Genomic DNA, 16,818 nt, shown 5'->3' with positions numbered 1-16,818 from the left:
TTGTGCAGCAATTTGGGAAGCACTGCCACCTACAGGTGCTTTTCGCGACAGCAGCGTATGAAATACCGAATTGAGCAAAATTATGATATCGTACTGTTTGAAACATAATATATACCGGTATTTTTCCAGTACCGGTATACTACGCATCCCTAATAAGAACTGATGATTTGGAATCAGCTGTCGCAATCTGCAGGGCTATAGTGACCTACAGTAAAGCAGTTGAATGGCCGCTTCTGAAACCTGATTGGTTAATGTTCAGTTGGTCATTCTGTGAAATAAATAATGTAACTGTGTCTATAAAGGTGTGAACCAAATGGTCCATGCCATTAGAATAACAAAGGAACAGTATTCCTCAGGAACGTCTTGTAGATTGCAGGATCTCCAGCAGGAAGGTCCAAACAGTATTGTTTCTAGCCCTTTTGTCTTCAGGTATAAAATTCTATCCCACAGACAGAACTTTGGGAGAAGCTAGGATTCACAAGGGATTGTTTGAAGGAAGACATGCTAATATTGCTATTGAAGAACTGCTACACTACCATCTTCAATAAATTGTCCCCACAAAAATTTTGTTCAAGCCTTAATTCTTTGTATTAGAGAAATCTAGTACATTGGTGAGCCACCCAAAAGACTGCTCGCAAATATACAGTAAATATGATGAGGCAACTTTTTAGGTTAGAAGGGTAGTATGCTCAGGCCTGTCTAGACAGATATTGTCTTGACAAGAAGTTAAAGGCTTTCCTGTAGCTCAAATAGTAGAGCATGGCGCTAGCAACGCCAAGATCATGGGTTCGATTCCCAGGGAAAGCAAGAGCTGATAAAATGTAAAAACTGTAACTTAAATGCAATGTAAGTCGCTTTTAGCGTCTGCTAAATGCATAAATGTAAATGTAATGTAAAGTGGATCATAAAGTGTCAGTTGCTGTATTTACATCCAGAGATGAGAAATGGGTGGGTGAGGGAAGAGAAGATGACACTACAGAGGAAAGATGGAAGGGTGAAAGTTTCGCCAGTAACTGGTAGAGGAATTGGTTTCACACAGGTAGTAATATGTAGGTTAAATGCAATAAAGAAATTATCAGAGATGTCTAGAAGTTTTACCAAATGTTGCCTGTGATACAATTGCATGTGTAAATTAAGTCAAGCTGGTTGCCTGATTTGTTAGTGCTTGTGGTGGTAAGCTAATTGAGATTGAATGAAGCTTGGAGTGGAAGTGGAAGTCTGCAGTGTAAGGCTTCTCCAGATGGATTTTGAAGTCACCAAAGACTATACAAATGGACTGCCATCCACAGAGAATGAGGACAGCAGCCCATACAGCTTCTCTATAAAGTTGCCCAGTTGATCAGGAAGGCGATAAATCATTACAATATGGAGTTTAACAGGAGCGGTTACCATAATAGCATGAAACTCAAAATAATTTTTATTGCATAGGGAAGAGTGGGTTGAGTATTTCCAATTATTAGAAATGAGAAGACCAGTACCCTTCCAACCTGACGAGGGGTGTGTGTGAGAGAAAGGGAAGTTGTTAGAGAGAACAGCAGGAGTTGCAGAGTCTTCTGGATGAATCCAGGTCTCAGTCGCTTGACTGAGATACTAGGAGTAGACTGAGAAGTAATGACCAGAATGAAGTTTGTTGACAGCTGACTGACAATTCCAGAGACCGACAGAAAATGACAGAGGTGCAGATAGGACACAGTTTAGAAAGATTGCATTGCCATCTTTGTGTGATGTTTGAGCATTGTTGAGAGAGAACAAGAAAGTATTGGAAACATACTACCGCCTACCTGACTCTGCCTGAGAGGTAAGGAAAAATACACTTACTTGAGATTATATATTTTTTTTATATCTCGGAAATATATGATTGTATTCTTGAAAACAATCTTTTATTGTGCTACTGAATAAAATATTAGTTAAGCTGGTGTGTGGTGGGTGCAATATGGCTGCTGTTATCCAGGTGGATGCTGCACATTGGTGGTGGTTGAGGAGATTCCCCCTTCCATGTAAAGCTCTTTGAGTATTCAGAAAAGCACTACATAAATGTAACGAATTAATAATTAATTAAATAAAAAATTTTTATTGTACTATTGAATAAAATATTAGTTAATTATCAAAGAAAGAAAAAAATAATAGCCATAATATGGACTATTGTAAATGCTGTGATACTGTGATTCTCAGATTTCCTTCTCACATTGCTGATTTCACCATTAACTCTGTCACCGTTTCTGTGTTATCATGTTTGGTTCAGGAGATATGACACAAAATACATAATTTGGTTATGGCGGAAAGTAAAATAGTCGCCATGGCGACCATGAGACGTTTTTGCGTTGGCTCCATTTCTGAAAATATTCAGGGCCCTAACCTGTACAATTGTTTCATGCTTTTATGAAAAAGTGAACATATCACCTCAAATTTTGCACATATCACCTGGACTAAATTTCAAATTAGATTAAACACAAAAGTAGGCTACACTGTAAAAAAAATTCCATAGTTTTTACAAAATAATTCTGGCAGCTGTGGTTGCCAGAATAATTTTGTAAAAAATACAGAAAAAACTGTAAACACATTTACAGAACAAAACTGTAAAATTTACAGTATAAAACTGTAATTTACAAACAGGGAAATTTTAATGTAAACCACTAAATTAAACAACACACACTGCTATTAAAATCTGTTTTGTACCTTTAACATACTGCCAACCACCATAATAATACAGGTGGTAAAAGAGAAAGCCGAATCAGGTAGCTTCGCCACAAGCAGAAGTATATACTAATATATAGAAGGTGCACAGAGTCATTCATGCAAACACAAAACACCATCATGGTAACACACATGATACTTAAATAATGCAATAAACTTTCATTAAACAACAGATGATGTAACATAAAGCCCAAATGTACATAACTGCTAACAAAAACTATTAAAAAACATGATTATTTAAACAAAATACTTTCAAATGTGGTGTCACGCAGGAATTCTGGGAATATCAGTTTACAGTTTTTGACTGTAAATTATACATTGATTTGTTATTTTTACTTCTAAAAACAGTACAATTAACAGCATTTTACTGTAAAATTACATGAAATGTCTGGTTAGATCTTTTACAGTTTTCCCCTGTATATAGTACAGGAACTCACTGTTAACCTATTAACAGTTTTTTTTCAGTAGCGTTTTTACAAGATTTTACAGTTAAAAATATACTTATTTTTTACAGTGTATAGATAAAATAATGTATACAACTGTAACAATTAGTATATATATATATATGGCAGATGGGAAAGTGTTGGAAAAGTGTTCAGGAAACCTGTTTGAAATAATCATTATTTTTGGAGTTCAATTTGTTGCAACTGGTGGTTCATAAAATTAACCCCTGGTAAAAAAAAAAATGAAAAAAATCCTATGTCGTAACTGATTTAAAATACATTTATTTTATACCAAGTATACCTCAAACCATTAACATATTTATTGATGTATGTATCAATGAATGGGAATTATGGGACAGTTCACCTTTAATTTTATTTATGGGTAGACAGGAAGTGAGGAAGAATGAGGGGATTGTAATAAACTAACTCCGCTCTTTCTGTCTGTCTGATGGAAGATCTTTAAAGAACACCTGAACACACGTGTGGTGCTGGTCGCTGTGGAGATCTGGACGGACAAGGATCACATTCCCGTTAGCGTGATTCCATTCGAAATGCTGCGAAACTTTTCCAAATACCGACAGCAGCACATCAGGCAGCACGCAGATGCAGTGCATCTGTTCTCGTGAGTTCGTATTTGTTCATATTAACTGCTCACACACACACACTCACATGTGTGGAAGTGAAGTGTGCATAATGGACCCTCCTTGTGTGTCTGCAGTAATGTGACGTTTCACTATGCTCGGAGCAGCCTAGCGTATTTTGGAGGGGTGTGTTCTGTCAGTCATGGGGTTGGCATCATTGAGGTGAGTGAATCACATGTAGATTGACTGACAGCAAACGTCCAACTTGTCAAATAATATCAAAAGGATATTTTCTATATAGGAGTGAACACTACAGCTTGTTTTACAAAGTCACCCTACCCTCAGTGTACCAAAATCACATAATATGTCTACAAAAATTACGTTAATATTCAAACGTTTGGGGTAGATAAGATTTTTAAATGTTTTTGAATTTTAAATGTCTCTTATGCTCACCAAGACTGAACTTGTACAGTAAGAATTGCAATATTGTGAAATATTATAATTTAAAATAATTGTTTTCTATTTAAATCTTTTTTTAAATGTAATTTACGCCTGTGATGCAAAGCTGAATTTTCATCATCATTACTCCAGTCTTCAGTGTCACATGATCATTCAGAAATCATTCCAATATACTGATTTGCTGCTCAAGAAACATTTCTTCTTATTATTAATAATATTGAAAACAGTTGTGCTGCTTCATGTTTTTGTGGAAATCATGATACTTTTTTCAGAATTCTATACTAAATAGAAAATTCAAAAGAACAGTATTTATTTAAAATATAAATCTGTTTGTAAAATTATAAATGTCTTACTGTCACTTTTGGTCAGTTTGAAATGTCATTGCTGAATAAAAGTATTGATTTTATTCAACAAAAAGAAAGAAAATCTTACTGACCCTAAACTATTTAATGGTAGTGCATTAAATTACTGAATGTAAGGCTATAATATACAATATAACAATAACAATTTTCAACTTTTTACCATTGCATTTAATCATCTTGAATGTACATTATGAAAATTATGACTCAAATCACATCATATACTGTATATCCTTGAAATCTAAATTGACCATTCTTATTTTTTAATTGATTTATTAATTAATTTTTTTTTGGAATATTGCAAATTATTTATCCTTGCACATAATTATTTTGACAATTAATCTGCCCTTGTAATCTTTAATTAAAAAACAAACAAACATAAAATTCCCTCCCGTGCAACAACAATGATTCAATGATTCAATCAATTCCCAAAATCCAGAAAATTCTGAATTCCAGAAAAAAGCTGTTTCAGTCATATACATCACAATAGAGAAAAAGAGCAATTGCAACTTCCAATTTTAATGCAAACTTTAAACTCAAATGAAGTGTATTCTTTCATGGTTGCTTTAGTCCCGTGTGTGTGTGTGTGTGTGTGTGTGTGTGTGTCTGTGTCTGTGTGTGTGTGTGTGTGTGTGTGTGTGTGTGTGTGTGTGTGTGTGTGTGTGTGTCTGTGTGTGTGTGTGATGTCTGTGCAGTTTGGCTCTACGTGGACGATGGCACCACTGCTGGCCCAGAGTTTGGCTCAGAATCTTGGTATTCAATGGGATTCAGCATCAAAGAGAAGTACACACTCATTTAAAAGTCTTGCTTATGTAACTACTTTGATACTGACATACATAAAATATTAAGAAATGACTGATTGATTGGATGGATGTGTGTGTGTGTGTGTGTGTGTGTGTGTTCTGTTATTCTCAGAGGATTGTGGGTGCATGAATTCCTGGCTGGGCTGTATCATGGAGGAAACTGGGTAAGATGATCCACACATACATTTTGTGATATATATTGGGATCAACAATGACAATGATACAATATAGTATCATTATGACTCCTGTGTGTGTGTGTGTGTATGTGTGTGTGTGTGTGTGTGTGTGCGTGTGTCCGTTCAGTTACTACACACAAACAACACCATCAAAACATACAATAGAATTTAAGAATGAATTAAAGGTGCAATGGGAAATCTTGGAAAATGCTAACTTTAACCTGATAGCACTGAAAGCGAACATCCCACCCTCCCTGCAATAGCCGTCCAAAGCCACGCCCCCTGAACGCATATACGCTCACAGACCAGAATACCAGAGACAACATTTACCAATGAAAATGTTCGGACCGAGCGTTTTGATTGGACGAACATTTCTTGGTCCTACGCCTTCCACAGAATATATAAATACAGATAAATAAATTTAGACCACTTGATTAATGATTGCTATCGGGATGTGAACAGACTTTCAACCAGCATAACAAAAAATGTTTCTGAAGACAATCACCTATTGCACCTTTAACATCAGCTTACCTGCTGATACACCCTGTGTGTTTTATAAATTGTGTGCGTGTGTGTGAAATCAAATTATCATCGAATGTACACAGTGTTGTTATTTCTTATTAATATAATGAGTATTTTAAATATTATGCATCTCAGTGGGTCTGTCAGTGGAATGCATGTAATTTGCATGACAGAACAGAAATAGAGACAAACAATCCCTCAAAGTGTGAACTTTGGCTTCTTTACGTCAGCTATGAAAGCTTTCTCCCCTGCATTTGTCTCTCTTCTCAGGGTCCAGCACCCACGGACTTTCTCTAAGTGCAGTATCACCGATTTTAAAGAGTTCCTGTTGAAGGGAGGAGGATCCTGCCTCTTTAACAAACCCAGCAAGGTCAGACATCACCATTAACATCACCTTCATCAGTATTTGTGACCCTGGACCACAAAACCAGTCTTGAGTCGCTGGGGTATATTTGTAGCAATAGCCAAAAATACACCGTATGGGTTAAAATTATTGATTTTTCTTTTATGCCAAAAATCATTAGTATATTAAAGGGGTGGTTTACTGCGATTTCACTTTTTTCATTTTAAATAGTGTGTAATGTTGCTGTTGGTGCATGAACAGTATCTGCAAAGTTGCTGCGCTGAAAGTTCAACGTAAGCGGAGATATCGTCTTTTAAAAATCAGGAAGTTTAATGCCTACAAAAACGACTCATGGGACTACAACGAGATACTTCCCGGGTTGCATACGTAAAAAACCCATAAATTTGCATCAACCCCTCCCTCCGGAACATGCCAAAGAGGGGGCAAGGCCATGTTCTGCGGCTGTGTCGAAGAGGAAGAGTTATAGTGGAGAGTTGTAGCCATGCTGTCGAAACGGTGTTATTTTCACCCAGCTGTCAGGTCTTCTGTGTTCGGGCTTCCTACGGACGCTGTAGGTCGTCAACAATGGTTAAAATCTATGTTTGATTATGTTCCTGACAATTACAATCCTAATTTAGCTCTCTGTGCTGTGCATTTTACGGAAGACAGCTTCCAAAATCTACACGAGTTCAATGCCGGATTCACACAGAAACTATTACTTAAACATGGAGCAGTTCCGACTTTAAAACCAGAGGCAGCAGTTGTTGGGCCACAACCTGTAAGTAAGATTTAATCATTTTAAATGTATTTGCATGTATAATTTCAGACGTAATGTTTTAGTTTTATCAAGGACGTAAACAAATGCCAACGCTGGCTTTAGTAGCCAGTTAGTTAAATGCTATTTCGTGTGTCTATGCCAAACTCGTACAAACATTTTGGACCCGAATTTGTAATTATGTACTAATTTTGTAAATGTATTTTCCATGTATACTTTATGACGTAATTTTTCGATTTGATCAAGAAACACAAGCCAACGCTGTTTGGTTATAGTAGCCAGTTAGTTCGATGCTATTTTGTGTGTATAAGACAAACGTGAACAAACTTTAAAAAATTATATGTAATCACTACAGCAAACTTCCATTCAGAAACGTTTTGTAAGAGCCGTGCTTGCGGAAGTTCTGCTTGAGAGCTTCATTACCGCTTTCTGGGTCTGATTATTTACATTTGACCGGAGCACATGCGACTGTCGCCCGTGAAGGTGATGGGCGTGAAGTTTCCGGACAATGTGCAGTACGCAGTTTAGCCAATCACAACACCCTAACTAACCAATCTGAGCCCATTGCCCGTTTCTGAGGGAGTGGTTTCAGAGAATCAGGAAGTCAACCGGTCGTTCAAATGACAGAGGAGAAAGCGGCTTACAATAAAGGTGAAATATATGAAAAATAAGGCGTTTTTTAACAAACGAAACATGAAGACATGTTATATTGCATCCCATAAACGCAATCAAGCAAAGAAAAAAAGCAGTAAACCACCCCTTTAAGTAAAGATCATATTCCATTAAGATATTTTGTAAATTTACTACTGTAAATATATCAAAACGTCATTTTTGATTAGTAATATGCATTGCTAAGAATTCATTTGGACAACTTTAAAGGCGATTTTCTCAATATTTTGATTTTTTTGCCACCCTCAGATTCCAGATTTTCAAATAGTTGTATCTCGACCAAATATTGTCCTATCCTAATAAACCATACAACAATGCAAAGCTTATTTATTCAGCCTTCAGATGATGTATAAATCTCAATTTCGAAAAATTGACACTTAAGACTGGTTTTGTGGTCCAGGTTCACATTTATTCAAAAGTAACAAGATTCAGAATGAGAAACTATAAGGTTTTTTTTTTCTGGTTTCCCTGTGCTTATTATCAAAGTTTGCCATATTTACACGTCCATGACAGGAGTCCCTTCCTCTCTCGAAAAATTTGTTTCTTCCATTGATGAACTGTCTGTATCTATTTTTTTGCCCTTGAGGAAAATAAGTACACTTCACGTAAAAAAAAAAGAGTACATACTTAAAAAAAAAAAAAAGCAAATAACATACTCTAAAAGAATATACTTGAGTGCAAATGGAATATAATGAATATTCAGGTGCATCTCAAAAATTTTAATATTGTGAAAAAGTTATTTTTTTTGTAACTTATTTCAAAAAGTGAAACTTTCATATATTCTAGATTCATTACATGTAAAGTAAAACATTTCAAAAAATTTTTGTTTTAATTTTGATGATTAGAGCTTACAGCTCATGAAAGTCAAAAATCCAGTATCTCAAAATATTCGAATATTTCCTAGATCAATCAAAAAAAGTATTTGCAAAACAGAAAAGTTCAAGTTCTTTAAAGTATGTTCATTTATGCACTCAATACTTGGTCGGGGCTCCTTTAGCACAAACTCCAGCATCAGTGAGGACTTGATAAAACACAATGGACCAACACCAGCAGACGTCACGGCACCCCCAAATCATCACTGACTTCGGAAACTTCATACTGGACTTCAAGCAGCTTGGATTCTGTGCCTCTCCAGTCTTCCTTCAGACTCCAGACCTTGATTTCCAAATGAAATGCAAAATGTACTTTTATCTAAAAAGAGGACTTTGGACCACTGAGCAACAGTCCAGTTCTTTTTCTCCTTAGTCCAGGTAAGATGCTTCTGACGTTGTCTCTGGTTCAGAAGTGGCTTGGTAGCCCTTTTCCTGAAGACGTCTGAGTGTGGTGACTCTTGATGCACTGACTCTAGCTTCAGTCTGCTCCTTGTGAAGCTCTCCCAAGTGTTTGAATCGGCTTTGCTTGAAAGCTTACAGTCATCCCAGTTGCTTGTGCACCTTTTCCTCCCCAATTTCTTCCTTCAAGTCAACTTTGCATTTAATATGCTTTGATACAGCACTCTGTGAACAGCCACCCCTTTCAGTAATGACCTTCTGAATGTGGAGGGTGTCAATGATTGTCCTCTGGACCATTGCCAAGTCAGCAGTCTTCCCCATTATTGTGGTTTCAAAGAACAAGAGATACCAGGAATTTATATAGGGATGGTCATTTAATGAAACTCAAATGTAAATATTCTAATATTTTAAGAAACTGGATTTTTGACTAGTTTCACTTTTTCACATATCTACAAGTTACAAAAAAAAAGATATTCACAATATTAAAATTTTTTGAGATGCACCTGTAATGTTTCAGACACTTGAAAGAAAATGAAAATATATTATCGTGGAAATTGATTTTAAATGCAATAACTTGAATTTTAGAGTGTTTTTAACCCACTTAAGTAGGATGTACATCTTTATACAGTATGTAATTTCATAATTACTTCTGTTGTCTTTGAAATATGTTTAAAGTGCACTGCAGATTGTACTGACAATCATATACTGTATTAAAAAACTAAAATATATTTTAATGTCATTTCTATTGAAACTTGTCATGTTTTTAAATGTATTTGTAATTACACATTTGTAATGATAAAGCTGCAATTTAGTACATTTAAAATGTTATATTGAATAATACAGTTAAAATTATAATCCAGTACTTTACATGTGCTTTACTATGTTAGTATGTCAACACATGAAAATAAGTTTGCTTAACAGCATGACAAAAAATTGTTAAAACATACTGATTTAAAATATACTAGTTAAACTTTTAATTTGACATTTTTACTAAGTGTACTTAAGTGTGTTAAGAAACAGTCATGAAAGTGTCTCTCTTTAAGGACACTTAAGTGACATTTTATTTAATTAATAATATATTATCTACAAATACAGTTTATTTTTTTCTTTTAAGATTTGTCGTGTGTATCATGTGTTCCCACCTCTTGTTTCCTTATTTGGTCATGTTCCTGTCCTTGTTCAGTGTGATTATTAGTTATCCTCGTCTCCTCGTTCCTCCCTGCACCATGACAGAAGACCAGACATAAACCATAAGCGATGCCCCTTCACCTCGTTTTGTTTTTCGTTTTGGAAAGATTTTATTTGTGTTTCCCTGCCTGTCTGTCCCGCGGCAAGGAAGTCGCCACTCGTCATCTCACCTTAGCCAGCTCATATTCGGCATGGGAGTTCGGCGGGATCGTTGCGAGTCTGTTGGCCGCGAGCCCCTCCAGTCGGCCACCGTCCGCTGCTCACCCAAGCCTGCCTGCAGGTCCTGTGGCAAGCCCGCCTGGAGTGCATGTGGCAAGCCCGCCGGCCGCCGCAGAGCACGGTGCCATGGATCCAGTTCCCCAGTTTTGGCCAGGAGTGCCGTTCCCGTGGATCCAGTTCCCCAGTTTCGGCCAGGAGTGCCGTTCCTGGGTGCCATGGATCCAGTTTCCCAGCCATGTCTTGTCTTGTCCATGGAGACTCGTCAAGGGCCCTCCTGTGGTGGAAGTGGAGGCGGTCGTTGAGGGACCCTGTGAGGGCCCCTGACTCCTTGTCATGCCCAGAAGATGCCTCAGCTTCCAAGCTAGCCCAGGAGGGCTTCCTGTTCCTGTGGGCTGTCCTGTTCCTGTGTGTTTAGTCCTGTGGACTGTCTAGTTCCTGTGTGTTTAGCCTGGAGGGCTATCCTGTCCTGTGCTGTCCTGTCTGTTTGGCCCGGAGGCTCCTGATACCTAGCTACCCCATGGGGATTCCAGCTGTAGGAATCGGGCTGAGGGGACCGAGGCCAAGGCCCCGAAGAAGATCCTGCCATGGCCCCCTGTGCTCCTTGCACCGCCATGGCCTCCTGAGCTCCCTGCACCGCCATGGCCGGCAGAGCTCCCAGCTCCACCATGGCCTCCGATATGTCTGTTCCGCTCTGTAGGTCCCCGTCCTGTCCATGTCTGTCGTGAGGGGCCTCCAGAGTCCCCACCCCCCCCTGCCCAGTGGTACTGTTACGGCGCAGGACGCGCCTTCCGGGAGGGGGGAGTCATGTCAGTCCTCTGTCGTGTGTCATGTGTTCCCGCCTCTTGTTTCCTTATTTGGTCATGTTCCTGTCCTTGTTCAGTGTGATTATTAGTTAAGTCTTGTCCAGCTGTGTTTGTCTTGTTATCAGTAATTATCATGTGTATTTAGTTCATGCCTGTTCAGTTAGTTTTCGTCTGGTCTACTCGTTACTCCCCGGTGTTCCTGTCTGTGTCAACCTTGCCTTGTCTTGCCTTGCCTTGTTTGGATTCATTACAGACTGTATTTTGAGTTATCCTCGTCTCCTCGTTCCTCCCTGCTGTGTGCACTGTGACACAAGTGCACATTTAAGTGCATTTCTTTTTCACAAGAGTAGACATGCATGTTACTCTTAGTTGTTTTAAACTATAATATTGGCTCAATCCAGTTATGACAAACAGGTTAATGTGTCTACATGCCTAATCCAAATATGACCAAATTTTAATTAATATTTGAACATTCTTGTACCTTTTTTTTCACCATATCTATATATCGTGAAATCATATTTAGTTAATAGATAATGTCTTTATGTGACTCCATCCTTCCAAACGCCTGTAATTGAGTTCATCTGCTGAACCTCAGGACAGTTCATATCACATCTGTTTGGCTCAGCTGTTTGCAAATCTCTTCATAAAGATTGTGATGCCTGTTTTTGCATGCGTGTCCTGCAGCTGTTTGAAGACACAGAGTGTGGAAATGGATACGTGGAAGTGGGAGAAGAGTGTGACTGTGGACCAAGAGAAGTGAGTTCACGTGATACCTAGACAGCACTCAAATAACCTCTGTATTTTTCACATCAATATTATACACGCCTACAGTATTCAGCTGTGTGTGTGTGTGTGTGTTATAGGAGTGCATTAAAGAGTGCTGTAAAAAGTGTTCTTTGTCTAACGGTGCTCACTGCAGCGACGGACCCTGCTGCAATAACACATGTCTGGTGAGAGTCATACAGTTTTTTAAATGTATATTAATTTATTGATAATGTATTTTTTAATATGTTTGTTGTAGTGCTGTCAAATGATTAATCGCAATTAATCGCATCCAAAATAAAAAGTTTTTGTTTACATAATATATGTGTGTGTACTGTGTATATTTTTTTATGTATATATATAAATACACACACATGCATATATATTTAAGAAAAATTTGTTTATATATTAAATATATTTATATATAATATAAATTATATGAGTATAAATATATACATGTTAAATACATGTAAATATTTTCAAAATATATACTGTATGTGTGTGTATTTATATATGAATAATAAATATATACAGTACACACACATATATTATGTAAACAAAAACTTTTATTTTGGATGCGATTAATCGCGAGACAGCACTAGTTTGTTGTGGTTGCACACTGAATACAATTAAGCAGACTTATTTTTCAAAAGGTGTATGTGAGAGCCGTCTCTCTTTCTCTCTCTGTCTCAGTTCTATCCTCGAGGTTACTCGTGCCGCTATGCAGTAAATGACTGTGATATTTCAGAGACGTGCTCAGGAGACTCAGGGCTGGTCAGTGACATGCAATATCAGCACTACTTCAAACACATATTTGTCTTGATTATCCATGTTTTTATTGAATCTTTCTTTATATGTGTGTGTGTGTTTGCAGTGCCCTCCCAATCTGCACAAGCAAGACGGTCACTTCTGCTCCCTCGACCAGGTACACACATGTAAAAACATAACCGCTACAGTGCCAGATTACTCTGAAAAATGCCATATTTAATGCATATCTACAAGCTATCAATTCATTATTCATAGACTGATTATAATAGAAGCTATTAAAGCTGCTAGTCCACCTAAACATGATGATGATCATATTATTTATTAATGGTCGACCAATAAGGATTTTTGTAAATGGCCAAGGACAGTACAGTATCTACAGCAGAAAGCAGGGTGAGTGATAGCCAGTCCTCTCGTGATCTCAAAGCCTTTCTGATATAAAAGCTGGTCAAGCAGGCACTGTTATTAGTATTGATATAGTATTGATTATCTTAAAAAGGCCAGTAATTGGCTGATTAATCTGCCTGATTGATATGTCAATATCTTTTTCACTACTAATTAGTGAGATTGTGTTGTCTTTTCAGGGTCGCTGCTATGCTGGAGAGTGCAAGACGAGAGACAGTCAGTGTAAATATGTGTGGGGTCCAAGTGAGTGACCATTTCCTGTCATCATTAACAGCCAATCAGCAGTCTGCTCCGCTATGACCTGCGTATTCACCTTATTTTGCAACACAGATGTGAAGAATTTTCTACAGAGCACCTATGGGAAAAAATTATGGCAAAAAAATATAAGGAAAATTATATTTAAGTGCTTTGCATTTTCTCATATTCTCATAAAACTTTTGCATTCATCCCCATGAAATGTAAAGTTTCTCAGGGGATTGCAAATGTTTTAGGGAAGAAAGCAAAGATTATTGGGGGAGCTTTTGCAAGAGAATTAAAAAGCATTTATTCAATTCAATTCAAGTTTATTTGTATAGCGCTTTTCACGATCCAATCCAGACTGAAGCTTGTGTAATTTTTTGTTGCCTCAGGATGCATGTCCCGTGGCAGAAACAGAGAAGCAAATAGAGACTAAATTAACGTAGCTGCTGTTCCAACCAAGCAAAGATAATGTGTTCAAACCAAGCAAAAGAATAATAATGTACATTTGATCAGATATAACTGAAGTACATAGCATAGATTATGTGAATGCTTCGCTAAAAAGATGTGTCTTGAACACAACATGTGTGTCTGATCCCCGAAAGTTTTTAGGAAGGCAATTCCAGAGTTTGGGAGCCAAATGCAAAAAAGCTCTACCTCCTTTAGTTGACTTTGCTATCCTAGGTACTACAAAGAGTCCAGAGTTGTGCGACCTTAGGGAGCATGATGGATTATAGCGTGATAGGAGACTAGTTAGGTACACAGGAGCTAGACCATTAAGGGCCTTATAAGTAAGTAGTAATATTTTGTAACTGATGCGGAACTTAAAGGGTTAGTTCACCCAAAAATAAAAATTAGCCTGTGTTTTACTCACCCTCAAAGCATTCTAGGTGAATATGACTTTCTTCTTTCAGACAAGTCCAATCGGAGTTAAGTTAAAAATTGCCCTGGCCCCTCCAAGCCTTACAATGGGGTAAGCGGGTGCTTCTTGTCAACAGTCCAGAAGACGTGAAATAAAGTGGGTGCATCCGTAATAAAACATGCCTCACACGGATCATCAGCATAACAATGGAAACTAATCCCGTATTTTCCAATAATATTACCAAGGGCCAACATATATATTGAAAATAGCAGAGAGCCTAGGACAGATCCTTGCAGCACTCCATACTTCACTGCCAATAATTGAGATGATTCCCCATTTAAATAGACAAAGTGATAACGATCGGACAGGTAGGATCTAAACCAGGGGTGGGCAAACTCGGTCCTTCCAGGCCACTTTCCTTCTGAGTTTAGCTCCAACCCTAATCAAACACACCTGAACCAGCTAATCATTGTCTTCAAGACTACTAGAAGGCTACTGCCGGTGAGTTTTATCAGGGTTGGGTCAAATCTCTGCAGGAAAGTGGCCTGGAAGGGCTAAGTTTGCCCATCACTGATCTAAACCATCTTAAAGCCCGCCCTTGAATGCCTGTATAGTTTTGCATTCAATCTATGAGTATGTCATGACCTATAGTGTCAAATGCAGAACTAAGATCAAGTAAAACTAGCGATGATATGCAGCCTTGGTCTGACGCAAGAAGCAAGTCATTTGTAACTTTAACAAGTGCCGTTTCTGTCCTATGATGGGGCCTGAAACCTGACGGAAATTCTTCATAGATATCTTTTTTTTTTGCAGGAAGGGGTGTAATTGAGCAGACACAACTTTTTCAAAAATTTTAGACATAAACGGAAGATTTGAAATGGGTCTGTAATTTGCCAGTTCACTAGGATCTAGTTGTGGTTTCTTAATAAGAGGCTTAATAACCACCAGCTTGAATGGTTTTGGGGCGTGACCTAGAGATAACGACAAGTTAATAATATTGAGAAGTGGTACTTCTGCTACAGGTAACAACACTTTCAGTAATTTAGTTGGTACAGGATCTAATAAATATGTTATATAAACATGTGGCTTAGTTTATTTAGCTCTTCTTGTCCTATAGTTGCAAAGCACTGCAGTTTTTCTTTGGGTGTGATGAACCATGAAACTGTATTACAAGACTATGTACAGTAGATCCTATATTTGTTATTGTATTTCTGATGCTATCTATTTTATCAGTGAAGAAATTCATAAAGTCATTACTATTAAACCGTAAGGGAATATTTAGTTTAAATAAACTTTGTTCTCCATCTAATTTTTGTTTCATCACCATTTCAGTTTCATTAGCCGCTACAGGTTGATGACTAGAAGAAGAATAACAGTGCAGTAAAACTATTTGCACTACAAACCAGTATGTTTATGAGTTTGATAATGAATTAATGTAACAAATACCACTTTGCAGCATCAAATGGCATAAAGGACTATTTCCGTACAGCTAACATAACTGGAAGCGATTGACACCTGAAGCCTCACACATTCAAGTTACAAATGACCACACCCACTCTCATATTAAAAATGAAGTGAATACTGTAAACTACCAGTAGTTAAGCTAATGTATATATCCTTAGGTCTCACCTTTGATTCCCACTTTCAGTCTTTTTGTCTGTTTTCATTCAGACGCTGCGAGTTCGGAGAAGTTCTGTTATGAGAAGCTGAACACAGAGGGCTCAGAGAAGGGCAACTGTGGCCAAGACGGAGACAAATGGATCCAGTGCAGTAAGCAGTGAGTTACAAAGCATGCAAAACTCAACACTATAATGCTAGGGCACTGTGGGCGGTTGCTTACAGGCCCAAGTCAAAATGATCCCACCAGTCACTATGATATTCTGATCTAGATATGTATCATGTTCTAGTGGATTTTTCACCCTTTTTTACCAGGAAAAGAATCATCTGATTGCTTTGACAAGTAATGGCACATCTCTCCTCGAGCTGCAATGAAGTATAGTTCATTTCTGCAGCACAAACAGACGAAAATTGTATTACTTATGGTTACTGGTTGAAATGGCAGCAAATACAAATTAGAGCTTAAACCAATGCCTGAGACCTTTTTAAAACTTTAGCTTTGTAACACGTGCTACATTTCCATTTGGAATCTGTGAATGTCATGGGTGTGTGTAGGAATAAGCTCATGAAGATGCAGATGAACGTAAGAGCAAGATTTAATAACAAAAGAACTCACATGCAGGGAATAACACACACTTTACCATAAACAAGAACCGACAAACACAGAGGGAAAACTGAGGACTTATAAGCAGGGACCAAACAAAGGAACCAATGAGATAATTAACAACACAGTTGGAACCAAATGAACTAATCAGAACTCAGGCAAACTAGGTCACAGAGAGCAAAGCAAAACACAATGGAAACACAAAACAGACAGACATGTGTACAGTGTACTGCTAAGTACAACTAGTAATAAAATGGGACT

General features: G+C 37.7%; 1 protein-coding gene across 1 annotated transcript in view; it reads left to right on the top strand.

Annotated features, from left to right (window-relative positions):
• The window catches only part of LOC131547300 (disintegrin and metalloproteinase domain-containing protein 23), a 56,245-nt gene that overhangs the window by 21,030 nt on the left and 18,397 nt on the right, over positions 1 to 16,818 (top strand). Inside the window, exons 11-21 of the mRNA XM_058787782.1 lie at positions 3,593 to 3,759; positions 3,856 to 3,940; positions 5,232 to 5,319; positions 5,452 to 5,503; positions 6,308 to 6,407; positions 11,990 to 12,061; positions 12,169 to 12,255; positions 12,761 to 12,841; positions 12,942 to 12,992; positions 13,417 to 13,480; positions 16,008 to 16,113. Of these exons, the coding sequence (XP_058643765.1) occupies positions 3,593 to 3,759; positions 3,856 to 3,940; positions 5,232 to 5,319; positions 5,452 to 5,503; positions 6,308 to 6,407; positions 11,990 to 12,061; positions 12,169 to 12,255; positions 12,761 to 12,841; positions 12,942 to 12,992; positions 13,417 to 13,480; positions 16,008 to 16,113 (953 nt within the window). The remainder of the gene's footprint in view (positions 1 to 3,592; positions 3,760 to 3,855; positions 3,941 to 5,231; positions 5,320 to 5,451; positions 5,504 to 6,307; positions 6,408 to 11,989; positions 12,062 to 12,168; positions 12,256 to 12,760; positions 12,842 to 12,941; positions 12,993 to 13,416; positions 13,481 to 16,007; positions 16,114 to 16,818) is intronic.

This window comes from Onychostoma macrolepis, chromosome 09 (genome assembly GCF_012432095.1).
Source record: "Onychostoma macrolepis isolate SWU-2019 chromosome 09, ASM1243209v1, whole genome shotgun sequence".
In the NCBI taxonomy this organism is placed as follows: domain Eukaryota; kingdom Metazoa; phylum Chordata; class Actinopteri; order Cypriniformes; family Cyprinidae; genus Onychostoma; species Onychostoma macrolepis.
Note: the sequence above shows the minus strand (reverse complement) of the source record. Positions and strands in the feature narration are given on the sequence as shown.